Below are 24,910 nucleotides of genomic sequence, written 5' to 3' on the forward strand. Positions count from 1 at the left end.
TCCTAGAGGAAAAAAGTTAATCTGATGTCCATTACCCCATACAGGCAGTAATAGTTAAAGAGACAAGGGTTATACGTACTAAATACAAGTCTAAATGATACAGTTTAACCTTTAAATCAGAGGATCTTTTGGAGTAAATAGTGTTCAGAAGATATCTGCTTTCTAATATAGTAAGGATCCTCTACAATAAACACGTGCAGATTCAGTGGGCTAGAGCAACAGGCATGAGCACCATTTTCATGCTTAATTCCAATTCCATTTGGTGTTGAGTTCTTCAGTGGTTCCCTCATTCCACAAAAACATGACAGCAAATTGAGTTTTTAAAAGTTTTTCTTTTACTCATCCAACAACAAAAAAAATTAGACATATACACTGTCAATTTTAAACAGTTGAGGCATAATCCATCATACTTTCCATCCTATTAGTTCCTACATTAAAGCTCAGCATTATTGGTATAAAAACTTAAAATGGAATTGGGAGTCTCAAGTAAGGAATAAGGGAAAAATTAAAAATGTCTGCAATAAACTAAGAACACCTGAAAGCTGAACCAGGTTTAAAACACATTTTCAAAAACCCTGCATTATTGATAGCATCACATTATTATTATCATTATTATTATTATTATTAAGCTATATAAACAATAAAGCAATTATGGCTGTGAGAAAGTAATACTCTCTGCAGGATATGGTATAACAAATGAACTCAAAAAGCTCTGGTTAACATAACTTTAAAGGGATTGTTTTGTTTGTATTAAAGAAATCTAAACAATTTTTCCACAGCATGTAAAAACTGAAAATTTAATTTTTCCCCATTTAGTAGAAAATCAAACTGATAATCCTGGCTTTTTAGAAGTATAATCACAGACAAAATAAATGGCATAACATTTGCAAAAACTGATCTGATTTACCTTTTGATTTCACTATTTTTAAAAGAAAGTATTTTAATGGAATGTTTTACATGACAAAACATTGCATGGTTTGCTATTTTGCCATAAAACCATGAAAGGGGAGTACACGAAGGCTCATATGTATAGATACATAAAATTACTGTGAATATAAGAAAAGGAACATAATTTGTGCCAAAACTAAAAAAAAAAATTATTTGGGAAGCATCAGGCTTGTCTTCTTTGTTTTTTAAGGATGCTTATCTTATAGTTTATTAGGTCAGTCTGATTAATAGCTGACTTAAAAAAAATACAACTTTATTAATGGGTTCTAGAGCATTATACATAGAAAAAATACAAATTAATGCAGATCCACCTGGGAAAAAAAGCTACAAAGTAACTAAATGCAACAACTTAATTTCCCCTGCATGAGAAGATGCATTGGAGCTGAAAGCTTTAATCAGTCCTGATGCCTAGATACAGCACCAGCATTTTTTAGTCTGTTTTTCAAAGTTGAGTTCGTAAACAGTTCTAGTTTATCTTTATTCTTATTGTTTGTTTCGATTCTGCCGTTCCTATAAAAAAGAAAATAAGTAAAGGTTAAATATATTAAAACACCATATTATATACTTCATAGGTCTATTAAAAATGTAAAATATAAAACTCACCCACCATGACAAAATTTACCTACCACATTACCGGAAGTTTTTACCCACTGCATGCCTAAAATAATAGATTCCCGAAGTGTCAAGCTATAAGTTGCATTTAAAGCCCCAAGACAAAATCAGTGATACTGGTCAAATCAGGTTAGTTTTTTTAGTTAAACTAAACGGTTTCCTCTTTTAAAAGTCAGTTTGGACCCATCAAAAGCTTTTTCTGCAAGCAGAAATATTCAATATTTCTGGTTAATAGGGTTATTTGCTTAAGTGATCAAGCTTTTCTTAACCTGAATTATTTGAATAAATATGAATAACATTTTGCATGGGAAAAATACTAAGATTATTTGTCGCCAATAAGAGCTGCTAATGCTGTTGAGAAAATGCCATCACTTCCATTCAACTATTCCTATATGTATTATATTCACTCACACTTTATTCAGTTTACTTCCACTACAGAGAGAATGCCCATTTACATTCCCTTTCAAACAACTCCACTTTATTGCCAAAGTATAACCAACTAGTTCTGGGACTGTCTAGAAACAATCTCAATTTTTTTTCTGGCATAGTCAGCACAGAATTTAAGCATATGAAAAAAAATCCAATTCTAAAAATAAATTATTTAATTTATAACTACTCAGAAAAAATAGCTCTTGCACACTTCCATTTCTAAGAATGAAACTGCTAATCATGATGTACAGAAAAGCACTATACTAACAGCAAAAACCTTGAACCTTTATTTCCTACCCCAAAATATACCCAAAACCCCCCAAAACACCCTATCTCATTAAAGTATAATTTAAACACAATAAATAAAGTCTTCTGTTAATTTCAATTGTTTACATTATATATGTGAAATACACTATCACGTAAATAGCATTTTACTGAAAATGTTCTTTATTCTGCCTTATCTGGAATTTTATACTAGGTTAAGTAACAGTTCACATACCTAGGAAGATTTAATTTTCTCTAACTTCACCTCTTAAAAAAAAATAAGAAAAATTAACCAAGTCTAGACCACGAGAGCAAAACAATTAAGTTCTATTTAACTCTACAACATGTACTTGCATTCCCCTGAGAAATGAAGTCATTTCCTCCTATGAGATTGGTGGCTCCCCTCAAAGCAAACAGTTCCTCTTTCTCTCCTACCACTATTAATAACTTTCATGCTCACAATGTGTAGCTCTTCTTTTTTGCTATATCATGCCTCATTCAATTTTCTGACTGCTATTATCTCTCTTGTTCATTTGGTACAAATAATCATCACAAAATCATTATCCAGTAAGGAGTTAAGTATCATCTCCTCTATATAAATAAAATGGTAACAAAAGAAGACAGATTCAACCTTACTAGCTGAATGCTCAACAATGAACATTTCAGCAACTGCTTACTCTTAATTTACTTTCTTTTGCCTTTAGCTAGTTTTTGTCAAAATTTGTTATCCTGAGAGTGCACCCTTCTTATTTATATGGAGATGATCCAACATGCTCTGGACTGGTTCCTGTCAGTAGTAACTATGATTGGTGCTAGAGTTTGAAATGTGGATGAGGAATTTTTTGGTTCAAATTTTATTCTTAGCTGAACACTCAAGTTTTCAATAATCTAAATTCGATCCAAGAGTTTCTTCACAGTTAAGTAACCTGTTGTCAAATCTAGAACCTGGTGGCCTTTACTAAAGAATTAGAGGTAATTTCAAAGCTGAATTTCTTCAATTCACAGCATTAGGGCTGAATGCTTTATGAAATTTCAGAGTATCTTTAAGATTATTTTCACTACAACATACTTATGAACTATGTCCATCAAATATTGGCACAAGTTTATAAAAGTTAATAGCTTAAAACTGAAATTTTTAAAATTTGTTTTATAGATATCAGAAAGTACAAATTTTAATTTTAAAATAAAACAAAACCCCAAGTACATAGGGTACCTTCAAATACCATTTCAATTTACTGAGTAAAACTAAATGAAAATTATACCAAAATTTTACAACCAGGCTAAGAATTAATTTTCCCTGTCCCAATTATTTAATTTCTGTTTACTCCACATTTAAGAATGCATTATTTACTGGAAATCCATAGAAATAAAATTTTAGAAAACCAAATTTAAATCCAACATAACAGTATATCCAACTCTCAGTTAATTAAATCTTTAAAGTGACATTACCCTGTTACCTAAAAATAAATAAATAAATATATATATATATATATATATATATATATATATATATATATATATATATATATATGTATGTATATAGTCTCTTAACTTCCAACATGCATTTTAACAACTTCAAAAGATATTTATGTCACGCGGTAAAACTGCTGAATGTTTCTGAGATGAAAAACTTTGATTTAAGCTTTCTGAAAATACTAACAAGAAGTTTTTGAAAAATGTACTTATTAGTCAATTTTTATTTATCTGTTCCAATGACTGTGGAACAGATAAGTTGAGGCTGGAAAGCATGATTAGAATTGCCTTAATGATTGTGCTTAATTAGAATAATATCAAAATTGGTTTGCATTTTCTGACACACTGCAAGGGAAGCAACTAGAAGAAAGAGGCGTTGCCAACTTCTGCACTAAGGAAGGAGACAGATTATTAAAATAAATAATAAAGCCTGACCTAATGAATTTTTCAGGTTTAACAAAAATTATTTATATACAATAACACTTACTAGATGTGCAACCCATGGGCAAGTCATTGAACATCTCAAACTCAGTGAAAAGGCTTTGTAACTTTAAAAAAAGACTACATAAACAAGAGTTAAAGCACAATTGCTATTTTCATACTAAATATACTACATATATACACATACATATGTATACATGTGTACCTATATCTGACATATATACACAGTATGCATGCATGTGTATGTATATATAGAGATATATAGTATCTTTGATCTGAAAAGCTAGAAGTTAAAAAAATTTATGCAATTTCATTAGACTTCACATCTCTAGGAGGTTAGAAAAGGTAGACTATTAGAGAGAAGTAAACTAATATATATAGCTATTAAATGACTTAGCCAAGGTCACACACTGTGATGAAACCAAAGTTTTGGCTCCCAGTTTACAGAGAATTTAACTATTTCATATAGACAGGTCTCTCCCAGCTCCCATTTTCTTTCATAAATTATATAATGAAAGCTCGTTTCGTTCAATTAAAAATTTATAATAAAATAGATATATTAAGAGTCAAAAGTCTCCTGAACTGAGCATCACCTAGTAACAATAACTATCTTTTTATGTTACAATTGTCAGCTACTAGATTTGAAAGGGACTACAGAGGCCATCTAAGATCAACCGTTTGAGCTACCCCTTACTTCAAATGGAATACTGACATGAATTACTATTAAATAAAACTACAAGTAGTTTTATTTTAAAAGTTGTCTTTTTTACATCATTTCCTTACTATACACACAAACACACTGTGCAAGTACTCAAATACTCAGATGTAAAAAAAAAAAGAAAACTCTCCATTTTATTTAACTTGTATATAAATAAATATTTTCTTAAAATAAAAATTTAAGAATGTGTTATCCTTGATGTCAGGAATAGCTTGATCTAATAGGACTTCCCTTAGTAGACTGCCCATACCTGAAAAATTAAGCCTGAAGATTGGAGACAATCACACATGAATGACTATACTACATCACCAGCATGTCACTTTGCTTGCTCATGGACCCCAGCTTTGATCATCCATGCAGTCTTATCCTAAAAATTGTTCAAACATATTAAAGCTATTTTGCATAGCACAATCATTTTAGTCATTTAATCCCATGTTTCCCTTATACAATGGAAATGAATTAGATTAAAAGGTAAATGAACAAATGAAAGCTCTTAATTGATGAATGGAATGAAGAAGCGCTTAAATAACTACTGTTCAAATTAGAACACCAGAAAAAGTAAAGGCCACGTGAAACCAAATTCCCATTCAAATTAATATTCCATTCCAAAACTTTGTAAGAAAAAAATGAAATATTCGAAATAAATGTGATTAGCCCAGGAATGGAGAAATGAAGAGTGGCTTGTTACTCATGAGCAAGTCTATTTATGGCATTAGATAGTAAATAGTCAAGTTCAAATTCTCTATCTTAAATCATCATCTGCTTTGACATGGATAAAAGAAAAGCACCAAATTCCCACCCACTTATTCCCAACCCCAAGAAAACCTCAAATTACAGTCAAAACCCTTAAAAAGCAAAGCACATTATCACTTTTCTGAACACTCAGAATAAGATGGCTAGAAATCCAAACTGGAAATTGCTCTTAGTTTTATAAATTACTGTATTGTGAAAATTTCTAGCAAATCCCTAGAAGGTGGTAGTTCTCCACAAAAATTATGAGTGTAAGGCAGAACTGATGCTACTTTATGCAATTTTTTTTTCTATTTGTACTACTGTACTAGAAGAGCCTCTGAGGTTAACTACTAAATTTCTATGTTTATTAAACCAAAGAAAACTATCAGGTCTCCCTAAGTTTGCCATTACAATACCTGACATTTCCTTGACTTTTCTATTTTCATGACTTGTACTTTAATACTTCAAGTATCTGTAATTTCATCGGTGTGGATATGCCCTCCACTGATGCAGATCACAACTGCTCTGTAACTTAGATGGTATCTGAGTTGCTGTGGCAAAAAAAAAAAAAATTCAACCTGTGGCCAACCTGGTGATTTTCATGATTATAGTGCTCAAATCTGAATTACTCATAGCAACAATTACATAGTAATTTCCATTTCTATCCTTCTCCCCTCTTTAGATGGTATCTTTTCTGAAAACTAAGAAATCAAATACAAATTTACCTTGCGCACTACTTCTTCTTCTTCTTGGCGCTTTTCATAATGAGAAAAATCATCAAAGATGGAGGTTGTGTGCTTGTAAGTGGAAATAATTTTAAGCACTTGTTTAGCTTTTTCTAAGGGTACCTCCTGTGTGTCACGGGAGTTTGTAACTGGTTTGTTGTCATTATTCTCCAGCCTGATGTGTCGAAGTTGGTTGTTGGGCACATCCTTGACAAAGATCCACTTGACATCAAATTTCCCCTTCCATTTGTCCTGAGACCAGACACCAGCACTAGTGCCATAGTCCACAGGTGACTTCATCTCTGCTACTCCACAAAAATGTCCACTACCATTGACACTGAAGAGCAAATAGACAGGACCCTTACTGTTCATAGAGCGAAAAGCACTGTCCAAACGTTTGTTTCCATGTTCTGTGCTACACCAAATGGAGTATTTAATGGAACGATGAATATCATCCTCAGAATAGCTCTTTATTATGAACACACGTCCATTTTTAAGATTCCAATCAAATTCTTTAGGGTTATAACTATGGGCAGCTTTCAGTTTTTCAAGTACAGGGTGTGATTCTCCACCTGGAACAGAATTAGTTTGGGCATTTCCAGTAGAGTTGCTATCGCTACTGGTTCCTCCACTTTGTCCAAAAGCTGCATTTCGGTTTCGAGGGGCTACCCAGCGGTTTGGGGGTGGTTGCTGAGGGTTCTGATATTGTGTCTGGGCCAAAGGAGGAGGCTGAGTTGGAATAGGCTGAACAATCTGTTGTTGTGGCTGTGGGAGAGACTGAGGTGATGGAATCTGTTGGGGAGCGGGAGCCTTGCTCACAGGCCCCTTATTATCCCAAGTACCAATGTCCATATTATGTTTTATAGGTGGTGGAGGTAAAGCACCTCCAATTATAGGTCCACTTTTTGTTTTCATTTTAGGTTGTGGTTTTGCAGGTTTGCTGGCAATGGCAGCCCAAGATGTTGGTTTTGAAACTGGTAAGTTTACACTTGATCCACCATTACCAGAAAGAGCACCAGTCATTACAGCACTGTTAACAGATCCTACCGTCTTAACTGCAGATGTTGTCACATCTCCACCAATCTTAAGTCCAACCATTCCCTGCTCAATGCTATTCATTCCAGGTGCTTTATTTAAAGTGTCATTATGAAATCCTGTCTGTCCATCAACAATAGTACCACCCAAAGAACTGGGTGGGTAGCTATAACTGCTTCCATAAGCTGAACTTTGAGTTTGTTGTCCTTGGGATCCACTTGTTCCCCATGCTGAAAATGCAGGGTTTTCTGGGAAAAAATTAAACCTGTGTTGATAGATATTGTTTCCCAGACCCCCAGGTTGTCCAAAAACAGCATCATGCATGAAATGATGGTCGCCATTACTAAGCTGTCCATAGGTGGTGAGATATGGAATAGGTGGATCACCACCAGTAGACCATGGTGCTTCACTGAGTGAGTAAGGAAATCCAATAGATGGTGGATAGTAACTGGAAAGGTAGGGATCAGTCATTGAGGGATAGCTATTATTCTGTTAAAGAAAATCAAAATTATTTTTAGAGTTAGGTCTGTATTTATAAAAATATAAAGAATTTATTAAAATTATGTGATTAATTTTCCTTTTTAGAGTGCTACACTTTGTTTAAACCACAGATCAACTAGAGCTTCATACTGGGTAAGACTGCTAATTTATTATCAAAACAGCTTTCAATGGCATATTAAAAGGTAAATGTTTATTTAAAAATGACAAGGTTTTTAAGGCAGATTGAGAATTCAAACATTTCAGATCAGTCTCAAAGTACAAAGCAATTTCATTTTTGACTATTTGAATTTAAATAAAAAATGGCAATTATACTAAAAAGTAATTTCCTACTCTAAAATTAAATATTTTATTGAGTTCATCTGATTGACTTAACACACTTCATTATTTCTGGTGCTAAAATCCTTTCTACCCTTAACTTTTAAAGATGGAGCCAGGGCTGGAACTATATCTTTGTGTACTCTTTAACAATGAAATTTATAGAACTCATTATTCCACAGGTAGGACACACTTAAGAGTGCGAACAGCTCCAAAAAGGAGTCAGGTACATCCATGATGGATTTCTTATAATTTATTAGTGGAAATTAAGCTATTTTGAGGGCATCTTTCTAACCTAAAATCAACAAAGAATTATACCTTTTATGTCACTTGATAACACTATCAGAGGAAGAATAGTGGACTGGAAGGCAACACAATATAGTGGGAAGAACACTGGCTTTGGATTATTTTGGTTTGAGTGCTAGCTCTGAAACTTAGTAGCCATATGATCACAGTATGACGTAAACTGTGCATAACATAGTTCTTTGGGTGCAATTTTTATTGTTTTATAGAAGAAATAGAAGGTAAATTTCTGTTATGCCAAACCACTAGGCCAAGTTTCTGTGGTCAGACTACTGTAATCCTTCATTCTGATATCACCTCTCCCTCTCTTTCCCTCCAAATCCAAGAAGAGAGAAGACAGAAGATATTCAATTGGTCTAAGATAGACCTATAATAATGATCATACTCATTTTATTAGCTCTCATCTCTACAAGTAAATGAGTCTTCTAGAATTGCTGACCCTGAGTAAATTTTGAGGAGCTCTCTGGAACATAAATCTTTCTCAAGCACTGTAAAATCTGATGCTATGACCCCATCCCTTCTTCTTTCCATCCCAACCACTATTAATAGCTAATATTTATATAGCACTTACTACGTGCCAGGCAGTGTGCTAAATGTTTTACAATTATCATCTCATTTGGTGCTCACAACAACCCTAGAAGGTAGATGCTATTATGATCCCCATTTTACAGATGAGAAAACTGAGGCAAACAGAAGTAAAGTGACTTGCCCAGAATCACTCTGCTAGTAAGTGTTGAAGTCATATCTGAACTCAGATCTTCCTAACTCCAGGCCCAGCACCACCCAGCATTCTATCCACTGTACCACCTAGCTGCCTACTAAAATCATTCTGGTATTGGTAGTAGCCCTAATCAATCATATTAGTGTCAGGTTGTGGTCATAAGATAGAAACCTCCATTCTGCCTTCATGTCAGGTTTAGAAATTCTAGCTTATCATAAAATGAATGAAAAATATATTTCCTTTCTTTTTCAATTTGTCACAAATGAGTATATGTACCATTTTTTCTTCACTTAAAAAGTAAGGTATTACAGACATGGAATGCTACATATGCTATCACACTAAAGTCAATGCATTGACTGGGTTTTCTGAATTTAAAAACAATCTCTGTTATAATGTATGGGAGGAGTGGGAGCAGGAGCGGAGTCGTGTGTATATCCAAGTGAATGTAAATGTAAAAAGAAAAGGCATCAATATATATTTTTTTTAATTCTGCTTCTTCTCAAGCCCATCTGTTTTACTAACTTTCTCATTCCTAGCCATTACCCAACAAGCAAACTGGAATTTTACTTAATGGGAGCCCAAGAGCAGATTTATTCTTTCTTTATAAGGCCCTCCATAGTCCCCCCAGACAACCCAAAATGATCAAGGTCACCCTCTTTCTACTAAAACCAGCTCCTTAGATTCCTATTATGGCCTGTTCCTTCAAGATAAAGGTCTCTTCCAAATGTCAAAGTTACTCCATGGTTTAGATGTACAATGTCAATACAATGCACCCTCAGATGCAACTGTAATGATGAAAATTCCCATCTACTATGAAATACACGGAGTGACAGGACGGCAAAGCAGAATGAGCACTGGATTTAAAAGTTCAGGATCTGAGTTTGAATCCCAGTATTCTACTTTAGTGCTTGTGTGACTAGTGGCAAGTTGTTTTGCCATATGCCTAAGGTTCTTCTTCTGCCAAGAAAAAAAAAGGATACGGAATAGATGATCTCTTCCACTCCTTTTAATTCTAAGTCCTATATTCCTAATTGGAGGCTACTTTAAAAACTTGATGACTGTAATAAACTATGACAAGCCAGGAAGAGTTAAGGGCCTAGCCTGTAGTAATGACCAAGATTGAAGCTAACTGAACTACAAAGTAGTTTAACAAATTTGGTTGAGTGGACTGGAAGCAAAGAGAAGATAGTGACTGAAAAACAAAACTAAAATCCCTCAGAAGTAATGGCTTCTTCTGATATAATATTTAAGTTTTGACTGAACCACAAATCAAATCCAAGTATATGTGCAAACACATAAAATAGCACAATGCACCAACGTTACTTTTACCATAACCATTAAGTTGATACGGTTGAAATTTCTATCTGCGTAAACACACACACACACACACACACACACACACCCTTTACACCTTAAACCACTACCTTCCATCTCTGATGTTAGGGGTTTAAGTATGAACTCTTTGTGTGAAGTGTATTATTCCTTCCATCTCCCTACCTTATATACTATATTAAGTGTATGTGCCCATCTTTTATGATCTAAGTAAAAACTCCACTCATCATTGTTAGGTTGGACCTGAAAAGTCAGTGGTATCATTTATGGGTCACCAAAGGGCTTTTTCCAAAAAAATTCCTTATCTGTCTGCCTTTATCACACTGTAAAGCACTGTTAAACTTCATCTTCAGTAAATATGAACTCATAACATATCCTTGCCCAACCAAAGTCCACAGATCAAGAATTCCTTAATCTCAAGGACACGCTAAATAGGGTTGGCAACCAACAGATCAACATAATAAAGGTAGGCCAAATGTGGACACACACACACACAAAGCAAACAAGCTTTAAGTAGAATGTTAACTACCCCTTCTCTCTCTTCACATATCCACCATCTTAGTATGACTCTTCATCACCTGTTGCCTGGACAAAAGCATTATTCTATTAGTGGCCCTGCCTTAAGTCTTTCCCCACTATAATCCATCCTCCACACAACAGCCAAGGTGAATTTCCTGAGGTTCAAGCCTAACCACATCATTCTCCTAACCCAGTAAACCCTAATGTCTCCCTATTGTAAGGATCAAACACAACTCTTTGTTTAGATTTTAAAATCCTTCATAGCCTGCCCTAAACTACGTTTCTAACCTTATTATACAGGATGCCTACTGCCAGCCAAATTGTCCTTCTTGCTATTCCTTGCACAAGATATTCCATGGCCTGTCTCTTTGCCTTTGCACTGGATGTCTGCCACACTTGGAATGCACACTCTCATCTTACCTCATCGTTTAGTATCCCTTGTTTCTTTCAAAACTACTCAGGTGACACTTTCTACCCAAAACTTTTTCTGATCCCCACGACTATTAATTGGCCACCCCAATTTATCTCATTTATTCTGCATATATATTTTCCTATACAAAGAACAAACTATAGGAAAGATACACGTATGCTCCCACTTGTAAATCAAACACACAAATCAACTGGAGGTGATTATTTATATTATAAAATGAGTCCTCCTTCATAAATATTTCTCTGAAAGTTTCTTTAAGTAGCAAATTTCCCTAATATATTTACATTAACATATTCCTTTATAAAAATTCAGTTTATATGACAGTTATCTTTAATGAATTTGTACTATCTCCTGAACTATATTGTAATGTCCTAGTGGGCAGGAACTATGTCTTCTATTTCTTTCTAACCCCCACATATCAAATGCTTCTCGATGGAAGCAGGGAAGAAATAAGATTCCATTTACATGATATTTTTCTTCTTTACTTTTTGTATAGGTATTTACAATATTCAAAAGAGTCGAGACGCTAACAGGTTCTGCTAACAAGAAACAATTATAGGTCTGAAGATGGAAGAGACCTCAGAGATCATCTGTTTATACACATGCATTTTTCAGATGAGGAAACTGAGGCCCAGAAAAGTCAAATAACTTGCCAAAGGTAAAGGCTATTGAATAGAAGTGACAGGATTTAAACCCAGGTCTTCCAGTTTCAAATTCAATGACTTTTCCATAAGAGGCTCTCATCAATCCTTTCACCAGCCCCTCCAAGATGCTATTTCTCTGTCCTCAAGGTCAGAAGGCCTCACTTCTTCCTTCAGCAGGAAGCTCAAATACAAACAGGGACAAAGAAAAAATGGAGACCTCCTTTATCTACTTACCACTCCTACACACACACACACACACACACACACACACACACACACACACACACACACACACACACACGTCTCCAACCCTACATACCGCCTTTCCTCACTCATACATAAATATAAACTTACTCATTGCTTTCCAGCCTTGTATCTACAACAAAAATAACACAGAAAACGCTCCAGTAACCAATCTTGTGGCATTCCCTTTCATTCATGTACACACTTACAAATGCAAACATATTCTCATTCTGTGCTCACACACAGGTATCTGTGGAGCCTCCTTTTCCATACTTTAGTTTATATGTACATGTCTTCTGTTCCTTCTTGTCTGTACACATTCAGCATGTATATGAACACACAGAGAGCACACACAGGATCATCTATAAGGTCTCTTCTGGCTCAAAAAATTCTATAATTCTGTTCTCAACGAAAAACCCCCTAACTTTATTTTTTCATGTAACAAATTAGCTCTGTACTTCCTCAATGCATTAAATTGTAAAATTATTTCAGTTTTAGCAATAGTGGAGTCCCTTAGGAGTACTACATATGAATGCCTCATTATGACATGATGGGCAACTCTGAATTCTCAGAGGCAATGGCATTGATGCACAACTTGAAAAGATAACAAGTATAGTACCAGTAAAGAACTATCATTAAAGATTAGTCTTGTTAAATCTAGAGAAACTTACATTAGAAGATATTCCACCAGGATGATTCACTTAGCCACAGTTACTCATGAAGACTATACATACAGAGAGTACCAAAAAAAGTTTTAAGTTATTAAAGCTTAAAACTGCACTAAGATTTTTGGAACACTTTATATAGAAGAGCTTCATTCAGCACAGGTAGAAATACCCAAACAAATGAAATTAGATTTCTTGAAGAGTAAGGAAAAGATTTATATAGGTTAATTATTAAAACTATGAAAACAAAATCAAAACTTTCTATCATACTTTTGTGATGTTTCATAGAAGGTGTATTTTTGTTCTCAGAAGCAATAACAAAATCAATTCTTGGGGACCATATCAGAGTAATAAGAGTTAAATCAAAACTATCAATTCTTTTGGGCTAAGCATTACTTCAAATAACTAATAGCCTTGGTTATCAAGACATTATAACCCCAGTCTCTGGGATGAATCAAGATCTCAAAAAAACCTTTGAAATCTGCATAAAGACCGTAATTCCCTCTTTAAAATAAAAAAAAATATTAAGTTTCCTCCAAACAGCAAAGCCAAAATAAGTAAATCAGGAACTAAAAAAGAGAGTTTCTTTGTAGAAGTTTATAAACTCCCTAATAGACCATGAAAATTTAAGTAATCATTGGTTATCATCCTTAGTTAATTTACTTTTGTTACTTTAAAAAGGATGTCTTACAAAAAACATATTCAAAAGTTAAAATTGGTATATATTGGCTCCAGAACTAAAAGCAGGAAAGGGTGTTTCCATACTTACTAGAAATTTAATCATATAAAAAGGTCATGGAACTCAAATCTTTATTTCCTATATCCTTTTTTCTGAGAAGCAAGACCCAAAATTATGTAAATACTTAAGTTTCATAAACAATAAAATGACTCAGACATAACAGTGACATGGAGGAGGGACTGGGAGAAAAGGAAGAGAATCATTTAAGCAGAAAGCTTTTAAAGGTATACTGGAAAGCACCTGATGAATCTGATTACTTTCTTAAGGTTCTTTAAAAGAAGGAGTAAAATCACCAAACATAATGAAGAGGTTTTGCTCTCCCTATAAAATAATTCATATAGGCTAGGGACTCCAAGGTCAAAGAGTATCTTAAATTCACAGAAAGCTTAAGAATAAATCCCTGTGGGTAGGTACCACGTGTGTCAACAAAATATTAAAATTCCTTTACTTGATTAGTAATTTTTAATTATTATTCATAAGGATTTTTTCCCTTCAATTCTTGTTTGTTCTCCAGAATTAAAAAGATCAATAATGGAATGTGGAGACAGCAGTTTCTGACACATACTATTTCTCAGTATGTTTTATGACACAATATGCTTATTGTCTTCACTTGTCTACCAACAAGAATAATAAAACTTACTGCTCATTGCATCAGCACATTTGGTTCTAAGTAACTTAGCAAAGTTAATATACACCTTTATTACATACTTTAAGGCAATTTAAAAAAATTTACTATAAGAAACCTAGACCAAAAAAAAAAATGACTGAGATTAACAGCTGTGTAAATCTCTAAAATATCTGTGTTCTCCTAGATAGATGTCCTAAATGAATTCCCTAGACCTACCAATAAGTGATCCTATTTTAAGATATTCTACTAGGGATATGGAAAATACAATTAAAAATTCAGTTTGATAAAGAAGCACACAAATTTGTCTCTGTTCTGAGAAGTTAAATAAAATCCCTAAAACAATCTTTCACTTAAAAGTGTTAACTCTACTTTCAGCAATGTACAAAAACCATTGTTGAGAAAATCTCTTAAGATCAAGAACCCCTTCTAAAAGCATTAAAAATGGGTAAAATAAAAAAGCCAGAACAATAGTTTTCAATTTATCCATATCAATAATATGACTAAAATATTTACAACCATATTGTACTAAGAGAGGAATTACACAGGTAAGCCTCAAAACTGAATCATCAGTCTTCTAGCTATTTTAATTATAAAAACCTACTTAATGTTATCTCAGATAAATAAATTCTGGAACCTGAAAATGTCTCATTACAGGATATTTTTCTGAAATAAAAGTTTAGAATAGACCAAATCTATTTTGATTACATCAGAAACTTAACTGAAAAACTCCCAAGTAAAAGCACTATACAAATATTTGACAATGCTAGCTCCTAATCAGCCTAGTCCAGCCGAGTAACAGATGGACCACACACAGTCTGCAGTTATGTGGTGGAAATAACTCTTGATTTACAGTCAGAGGGCCTGGATTCAAATCCTGGTTCTGCCACTTACTACCTTTGTGACTTTAGGCAAATCACTTCCCTTCTTTGAGTCTCAGAAGTGTCTAAAATGAAGGGGTTATACTAGTTGTATAGTCTAGTACTAAATGGTCATTAACATCCCATCCACAACTAAATCCTATGATTTTTAAACAGCCTACACTACTTAACTTCTACAAAACTACTTCTTTCCTCCTCAATCTCTTTTATTGCTCAACTGATTGCTTTATACTTAATTACGAAAGCCATTCTTGAAGAGATCTTTTTAAGATGTGAAAAATTAAAATAAAGATAAAAGACTTCTAATAAAAATATGAATTTTCTTCTTACTCAAATATTAGACATAAGAAACCTTTTCTACTTACCACCTGTCACTTAATCGCTCTAAGCCTTGGTTTCTTTATATGTAAAATGGGGGGTAGGGTGAGGGACAAGGAGAGGAATAGAGTTTGGAATAGATAAAATCTCTGAAGTCCTTTCCAGCTCTAGAGCTATGATCCTAAAAACACATGACCCACTAGTCACTTGTATGGTTGTTTCATCTGGTGATTTTCTTCAGAAGTTCAATGGACTTGAACTTCTAAGGTAGAAAAAAACTGAGAGCCTGTTCTAAATAACTAAGCTAGAAATCCTGGCTAAATAGTTATGGAAGTAATTAGGTGGTGAAGTGGATAGAGTGCCAGGCCTCCAGTCAGGAAGATTCATCTTCCTGAGTTCAAATTTGGTCTCAGACCCTCAAGGTATGAACTCAGGCAAGTTACTTAACCCTATTTGCCTAATCTGTAAAATGAGCTGCGGAAGGAAATGGCAAACCACTCTAGCATCTTTGCCCAGAAAACCCCAAATGAGGTCACAAAGAGTCAGACAGAACTGAAAAATAGTAATGGCATTTAATGGGACCTTTTCTAAGAAAGAAAATAAAATTTAGTTCTATTCCTTTCTGTATCTATATGATGAAAGGCAGTATCTCACGGTGAATAGACAGCTAACTTCAAAGCTAACAAGAGCTAGGTTTAAGTCTTGCCTCTGATATATGCTGGCTATGTGACCCTGGGCAAGTCATTATATCTTTCAATGTTCTAGGCAACTGTTCAAGACCAAAATATGCATAGAAGGTGTCACCCTGCATTAGAAGGATAGAAGGCATTTCCTCCCCTGGGAGTTTACCATACAAATAAAAACACAAGTCTAGTCTCTATCCTGATCACAATTCTTCTGAGTATTTGAATTCCAAAAATTACTGAAAGTAGATTTGCATCCAATGCAAATCCACTGAAAGCAGATTTTAATCCAGTTCTGGAACTAGAAAAGCTATCAAATTCTGAGAATTCAGAAAAGACCAAATCCTTAGATATGGTAAGAGTTTTTCTTGTAGTTAAATGTTTTAAAATTTGGCAATATATATACTTGTACCATTTCAGAAAGTAATCTAAACCAAATCATTTGACCAGACATCTATTGGTAGGATGCAACCTCTCAATACTGCTTATATAACAAAACAAACTCAGTGTTAATCACTTATCATTGATGGCCATGTATGTGCCATTCCCAATTCACAATACCTAAAACCATGTTGCTTCTTGCAAGGTTATAAAGTTTTCAATATTAGATAATGAAACTCTGAACAAGACCTAAACCTTTATATATTGCTTAAATAGTACTAAATTGCACAAAAAGAGCAGCTCACATTTATATAGCATTATAAGGTGTGCAAAGATCCTTTTTCATAAACTCTGTGAAACAGGTACTGAACTATCATTTTCATTTTAAAGATGAGGAAATGAAGTGATTGTGATTTGCCCAGGGTCCCAGAGCTAATGAGCAATAAAGTAGGAGTGAAATCATGGTGTACTGTAAAGAACATTCATTAGATGTGGAAAGTATTTAGAGTTCCCAGTTCAACTACTTACTACCTATATGACCTTGATTGACTCATTTCCCCTCTCTGGGCCTCAACATCATCATCTCTAACATGGGGGTGGAGGGGTTGAGAGACATTTGTACTACGTGATCCATAAAGTTCCTTCCAGCTCTAAATCCTATGATCCTAGTACCTTATCTTTTTAGAATATAAATAAGAACCACTAAAGGAAAAAGAGGCTTTTGCACAGCTAAAATAAATGTTACAAAGTTCATGTTCTATAACCTACTCTACATACAAAAAGCCTTCACTACAGACAACATCTATTTCCTCTTATTTACACACTAAGAGCTAACAGAGAAGCCCACTGATAGCAAGAAGTGATAACTGACAGCAAAACAAGAGACAAGAAAAGCTGAAAGGCAGGATAAATTGGAAAAAAAAAAGCAATCTTGGGCCATTCACCCCTATGCAACTCAAAAGTACTTATAGATGTCATGGTATTTAACTGTGCCAACCCATCTATTAACCTCCAATCAAACATCTCCAACTGTCTTTCAGATATCTCTAACTGGATGTCCAATACACCTCTTAAACTCAACACGTCCAAAGTAAAACTCATTATCTTTCCTCCAAAGCCCTCACCCCATCCCCCGATTTCCCTATTACCAAAGAGGGCAACACCATCCTCCTAGTCCTTAGGCTCACAACAAAGAGTCATGCTGTATTCTTCACTACCTTGCACTCCGGTATCTTAGCTGCTACAGAGGACTGCCAATTTCACCTTTGCAATACCTCCTGAATAAGCCCCCATCTCTACTCTAACACCAACACCACTCCTGTGAAAGTTCTCATTACCTCATGCCTAGACTACTGTAGTAGCCTGCTGATAAGCAAGTCTCTCCCTACTCCACTTCACCCCTCCATTCAGCCACCAAAGCGATTTCCTAAAGTACAATTCTGACCACGTCATCCCCACCCTTCAATAAATTCCAGTGGCTTGCTTTTCTCTCCAGAGCAAATACAGAATGCTGTTTGGCATTCAAAGCCCTTTATGACCTAACCCCCTCTTACCTTTCCAGATTTCTTAGTCCTTATTCCCCATCACTCTGATCCAGTCACACTGGATCACTTTGCTATTTCACAAACAAGACACTATGTCTCTCTGCTCCAGGCATTTTCGATGATTGTTTCCCCCTGCCCCCCCCAATACTCTCCTTCCTAAACATCTCCTGACTTCCCTGGCTGCTTTTAAGTCCCACTAAAATCCCACCTTCTAAAGGAAACCTTTACCAACTCCTCTTAATTCTAGTGTCTTCCCTGTTATTTCCTATTTATCTTGTATATATTTGCTTACACGTTATTTCTCCCATTAGATGGTGAGCCCCCTAAGGACAGGGGCTGTCTTTTTACTCTTTTTGTATCTCCAAAGCTTAGTACAATGCCTGGCACATAGTAAGCACTTAATAAATGTTTATTGATTGATACTACGGAACAATATAGTTAACTAACATTCATAATTATATTCCACCTCCATCCCAGCACCAAGAAAATGCTTGTGTTAAGTCATACCCTAAGAAGGCAGGAATACATGTAATACAGTTTACACCAGCACAGTTATCTTATTCATTTTTTAAAAACTAGATCTATGCTTTCAATAGTGTAGGGAGCTCCAGACGAAGAACTTCCTCCACCAATACAGACTGGTACCTGTTTTGCAATTTATTGCCTTAAAAAGTTTCCTGGCATAATGAGAGGTCAATTGACTTGCCCAAGACGACACAGCCAGAGACAAGACTGGAACCCATGTCTTCTTGATTCGAAGACCAGCTCTCTATCCCTTATACTAAACTGTCTCTCTTATATGGCTCACATATAGTAAGCATTTGACAAACATTGTATTATATAGAAAGACTTTTCAAAACTTTTTAATGTCTGGATCCTTAAAGGGGTAAGCCCTCAGGCATACATAGAAAAATTGGCTATCCATAACTCTCTGAAGTTCAGGACAGCCAAGATTTTGCTATTACTAGTTTATTGCACTATACAATTCACTGAAAGAACAGACAGGACAGAATCTTCAAAACTAAAGATTTTAAGTTCATAGAACACCATTTTGTAAATGATGAATGCCTTATTTTATTCCATTCCAATTCAACTTAACTTCGAACAAAATGAGAAATTTGCAAAAAGAGACTTGTGTCTAAAAGTGCATAATGTTCTATAAAATTTACAAAGGCATTCTTTGTTATTTTGCCCAAACTGTTCAGGTTTTATAGTAAACATTAGTAGATCTAATCTGGATATTACCAACAATATCTAGATACCTAGAATACTATCAAGGCATCTGGAAATATCCAGATTGGCAAAATTATTGTCTGTTCTTTATTAACCAAAGGGGTCTCACTTCAATGATCAGACAGAATCACTACTTTATCTTGAAAATAAGCTTGAAAATTCAGGATTGTTTGAAAGAAGAAAACTCTTTAAAAGTAGTAATGACCTAGTCCAGAAAAGTTAGAATCCAAAAACAAAAGAGCAGTATCCCAAATAACTCACAATTATAACAATAATTTAAGGAGATTTTAAATAGAATTGAAACCACATATGATTTAGATATAAAATCAATTTTTTTTTAAAGATAAAAGGTTCCAACTCTGTAGTTTTGGGCAAGGAAATTAACCTCTCAGCCACAACTTCCTTCATCCTCTAAAAAAATTGGTGGATGGGGGTACTGGTAGATGAGTAAGTCAGATGATCTTTGAGATCCCAGCCAGTTCTTAGACTGGTGTATAATGACAACACGAATAGCTTACACTGATGTATAAGGATTGCAAATAAGCATTACCTCCACCATCTCATCAGCAGTAAAAAGAGCCCTGGATTTGTACCCTAGATATAATACTTACTAGCTATGTAACCATGGGCAAGTCCCTTCACCTCTTTGACCCTGTTGCTTCATCTATAAAATCAAGATCAATAAAAAGAACACTGCCTACCTCAAAGAGTTGTAGTAAGGAGATGGCTTGGTAAACCTGAAAGTACTATAGAAATATGAATTGTCACTGTAATATTCTATAATTCTAAAAGCATCAAGAATCTAGCATCCTCCATGCAGCCAACGACATTTCTAAATATGACTTCCACGTCAAGTTGGGTATTTGGAAAATGTTTTGTAATCAATTATTAGTTTTACTCTATCTCACTAAGAATTTTAAAATTTCATATAAATTAATCAAAATTGTCATGTTAATGGCCAATGGTATGTACTTTTTTCCTACATTACCTCAGAACCAATATAGAATTGTGGCCAAGGTAGCTTATTCCAACTTTTGAAATAGCCAGTTGTTAGTTTTAACAAACTTTTTTTTTCCCCTAAATTCAGCATACCTATAAATATTCAACTGTTCAAACATTTGTGAAGAACTTATCATGTGCAAAGCACTGTGCTAGGTGCTCAGAATGCACACATGACACAAAAAACAGGCTTTGCCCTCAATGAACTTATGATTGGAAGTATTGGAAATTGGAAGTAATTGGAAATATTAGATATATGCAAAATAACTAAGGATAAGTTCAGTGCCCAAGAGAGAGACAAACATAGTGGTATATAGAGAAATCCAAAACTAAGAGTAAAATATAATTATGATGGACAAAGAAACAGTTTCATTGCAAAGTCTCTGAAAAGAACCTGAAGCTAAAGAAAATTGAATCTTTTGTCACTGACCTGAGGGAAGATGGTGAAAAGGAAAGAATGCTGGATCTACAGAGTGGACAGAACCCAGGTCTACCACTTACTATTATATGACCTTGGGAAAATCACTTAACTTACCTGGGCTTCAGTTTTCTCATCATAAAATGAGGGGGTTGGACCAAAATTACTTCTGAGGCTCCTCTTCCTGTTTCAAATCTATGATCTATGATACTGACTTGAGCTGGGGTCATCTCTGTTACTCAAGTCCAGGGCAAGGCACTGCTAACTAGAGGCAGTAGGCTGGATTATTCCGAGTCTGGTTAGCTCTAATGGAGAATCAGACTAACCAAGAAGCAGCAGAGGAATTCTGGATGGCCTGTGCTCATCTCTACTGGGCTTGTCAGCCTACTGGGGCTATTAATAGCTTAGTCCCTGACTTAACACCTGGCAGTGAGCCAGTATTAAGACAGCCAGGAAAAAAAGTCATCAGAAGTGGGTGCTCTGTGGAAGGTCAAAGTATGTGGGCGGGGGGAGGAGCATTCTTACAAAGTAAGTTATGTTCCATGTTTAAAACTAAGAAAACACAACTTTTTCATTGTTTTTTAGGGTTGCAAAGGACCTCAGAGATCATTTCGTCTAAATCTTTCATTTTACAGATGGAGAAAGCAAGAGCTAGAGATACTAAGTGACTTGCCCAAGGTTATATAGGATGAAGCAGCAGAGGCAAGATTTAAGTCCAAGACGTGTAACTCAAACCCAGCGCTCTGGAAGCTTTTGAAGGTATCCTTGCTACAATGGCCAAAGACTTGCTAAAGACACCATATTAAATGACAATTCTCAAAGCCACAGGCAGACTCTTTTATCTATTCTATCCCATCCTTCCATAGGAGGCAGTTCTACCAGAAAAAAACCACAGGACTTCAGAGATGGAAGGGACCTTAGAAACAAACTAGTCCACCCCCCCACCCCACCCCCACTTTACTGAGGAGGAAACCAGGGCCTAGAGAAGTTAAGTGATTTATCTAATGTCTTTCAGATAAGTGTCAAAGATGACACTTGAATCAGGGTCTTCCTGACTCCAAATCCAGCACTCTAATCCACTATACCATGCTACTGCTTGAAATAAAGACTCTCATCTTCATTGCATTTGTGATCCACATGTAATATAGAAATATATTTTAAGAGTCAAAAGGCTAGTCAGCCCTCTGATTTAAAGCTTTTTTAGGGTTTCTTTCAGTTCAAACTACACTGTTTTATTTATTCTTTGGGGATTTTTTTTAAAACGGCCCCAAAACATACAACAAAAAATTTTCAATGCAAACAAATTATTAAAGAACACATTAACAACATACTAACCTGATTTGACTGTCCAGAAAGGTAGGGTTCAAAGTCATTGTCATGCACTGTATCCTTCTGATGCAACGAACCATTTTGTACTAGAGTAAGAAGTTGCAAAATATTATACTTTAAAAGTTCATCAACAATCACTTTAACACTTGCAAACTAAAAAAGGTCAAGTTCCTTTCCCCACCAATTTCTATGAAAAATTATATGGTTTCCAATATGTAAAAATAGAAATAACCATTAATAGTACTGTAAATAACAGTACAGAACTTTCAATAACCTTAGATATTGTATTTTTATAAATTTTGGGAAGTCTAGAAATAAATATATAGGATGTATATAAATGATTAAGAATGTGGTCCAGCTATATTGATCTACTTTCAGTTCCTCCTACACTAAGCTCCATTTCCCATCTCCGAGCCTTTCTACCAACTGTTTCCTATCCTTGGAATGCTCTTCTGCATCTCCACTTCTTAGAATCCTTGACTTCTTTCAATCACCCACCCAAAAATCACCTTCTGCAGAAGGCCTTTCCCAGACTAATCCACCCCCACCCCAAGATGGCACATAGTATTTAATTAATAAATGCACACACATGCTCACATAGACTACCTTCTAATAAATAGAATCTAGGCTCAATTTGTGATAAATAGGACTCAAATTTCACCCCAAACTAAGGACACCAAAGAAAATTTATTTCAGGAAAACATACAAAATTTATAAAGCATATCTAATTGAGACAAATGACTATAATTACATGACAAAAAATTCTGGAAGTCACATAATTGAGTTCCAACCCCATTTATGACTATGACCTGGAAAAATGAATATACAATGCAATTAAGGACATCAGCACAACATAACAAAGTAAAAACAGTCTTCTGGAAAACCATGAAGACTTCTGATTATTTGTTTTATAACTTTTAAAAAACAAAATTTCAACTATTCCAAAAGATGTGAGACCATAAAAGAGAATTAAAACTTCCTTCCCAGAGAAGCACATATTAAATCAGTGCAGTGACTCTTCAGATGACAATTCTACAGAAAGCATCTTAGAACTAGGTAACAAAGACCTGGGATATTTATTTAAAACCATTCAATTTTGTGATGATTCAGTCTGGCAACTCCCTCACACTTCTTACCATAAAAGAAGAATATAGGGAAAAGCACAGAATCAGAGAAATTTAAACCTTAGTGTTGGTCTAAACCCTACTCTTTACTAATGAGGCAAATGAAGCCTAATCTGATGACTTGCCCAAGGTCACACAGTTAAAAAGCTGTGATGAAAAGCCACCTCCTTGTGACTTTCAGGCTTGTGCTTTCCTGTATACCAGAATGCCTTTCATGGGATTATGTTTGAAAATTTATTTTCTTCAACAAGTTAACAATGTTATCCTGCATGTAACCCAAAGTGTCTTTTAAAAATCTAAAGAGAAAAAAACCTTTAGTTTCTTTGGTAGCTCACTAGGTGGTTTCCATATGGTCATTACTGCAAACATGAATCATTTTCAAAGAAAGAGCTCCTCCTTCGTCATATACTATTATACAATCAAATGCAAATTCCCAGAACTTTCCTTACCTTTATTATCTTGTCCTTTTGTTCTCTGTAATGCCACAGCCGAGGAGACCAAACACAAAAAAAGCCAAAGAAAGGAGGAAAAAAAGTTACTCGTGGAGGGATCCATTTAAGTCCAGGAAGATAAGTTTAAGTGTCTCGTTTAAGAGAGTGTTTTTGTTTTGTTTAACAATGGAAAGTTCTGTATTCACTCCCCGTCGCAATTATTAATCCAAACCTATATTTAGTTTACATGCTGTGTGGGGAAATTTCTCTAACCTTCCAGGTCAGAGACATAATTTCTTCTCTTCCCCCGCCCCCGGCTTTTTTAAAGCTTCTCTATAACCGGAGAGGACTGGGAATTATCGAAGGCGGGGAGAAAAGGAATGGCAGGAAGATCTCAGAAAAGCAGTCCAGACTGCGCGGAAGGGGGGGCGGGGGGGGTGATGAATGAGCAGCGGAAAGGAGGGGGAACAGGCAGGAGTTCTCCCTCCCCCCTCCCCCAATAAGCACTCCCGGGGCGGGGACCCCCCGAGGTAACCCCAGCCTCCCCCCCAACACCAGGGACTTACCTGAGGGTCTACGCTGGTGGCCGACATAATTCATGAACCAGGCCCAGGGGGTGGGAGGGGGAGGGGGAAGGGAGGGGAGGGGGAGAAGGGAGGCGTCGGGCTGTCCCCGGGTGCAGGAGGCGGGGGCGCCGAGGGTCGGGTCGAGTCGGGCCGGGTCCTGCGCGGAGCAGCGAAGGGCAGCGCGGCGCCGAGGACTGCGCCCGCCGGGGCTCGGTCTCCGGCCGGGGTGGGGTGGGGTGGGGGGCCCTGTCACTTCCCGCTCCTTACCGCCCGCCTGCCCACTGACCCCCCACCCTGTCCCACCCTCCCACCCACCCTCCGCCCGGGCAGCTTCTCCCTCGCGGCAGCAGGCTCCCGGAGCTGGGGCAAAACAGCAAAGGAGGACGAGGAAGAGGAAAGGCTGAGGAGGCAGCGACTCGGAGCTCAAGATGGGAATGGACTGAGGAAGCGCCGACTCCAATGGCGGCAGCGGCAGCGGGGACGAAGCTGTGCGGACGTCAACGCCTGCGCGGGGCAGGCCGGGAAACCATCCGGCCCGACCGGGAAGGAGGTGGGGAGGTGGAGGGGTTGGGGGGGGAAGGAAAGGAGG

The 24,910-nt window shown here is 36.1% G+C and overlaps 1 protein-coding gene across 6 annotated transcripts; it reads right to left on the bottom strand.

The window, feature by feature from the left end:
• Positions 1-312: 312 nt before the first annotated feature.
• Positions 313-24,897, bottom strand: YTHDF1 (YTH N6-methyladenosine RNA binding protein F1). 6 transcript variants are annotated; one of them, XR_002323521.2, is made up of 7 exons: positions 24,322-24,897; positions 23,774-23,798; positions 22,207-22,286; positions 20,156-20,200; positions 6,343-7,866; positions 5,136-5,252; positions 313-1,458 (listed from the first exon to the last, which is right to left on the bottom strand). XR_002323521.2 is itself a non-coding variant. In XM_020981558.2 (7 exons), the coding sequence occupies exons 1-6, from the start codon at positions 24,346-24,348 to the stop codon at positions 6,082-6,084; spliced, it is 1,788 nt and encodes a 595-aa protein (XP_020837217.1). In that variant the 5' UTR covers positions 24,349-24,897; the 3' UTR covers positions 313-1,458; positions 6,034-6,081. The 6 variants fall into 6 exon arrangements, 5 of the variants coding, with proteins under 5 accessions (XP_020837217.1, XP_020837219.1, XP_020837220.1 ...); XM_020981558.2 differs by lacking the exon at positions 5,136-5,252 and adding an exon at positions 6,034-6,168; XM_020981557.2 differs by lacking the exon at positions 313-1,458 and adding an exon at positions 6,034-6,168 and having other exon boundaries at positions 5,165-5,252.
• Positions 24,898-24,910: the final 13 nt, after the last annotated feature.

The sequence above is a fragment of the Phascolarctos cinereus genome, unplaced genomic scaffold, assembly GCF_003287225.1.
Source record: "Phascolarctos cinereus isolate Bilbo 61053 unplaced genomic scaffold, phaCin_HiC Scaffold_2;HRSCAF=192, whole genome shotgun sequence".
NCBI classification, from domain to species: Eukaryota; Metazoa; Chordata; class Mammalia; order Diprotodontia; family Phascolarctidae; genus Phascolarctos; species Phascolarctos cinereus.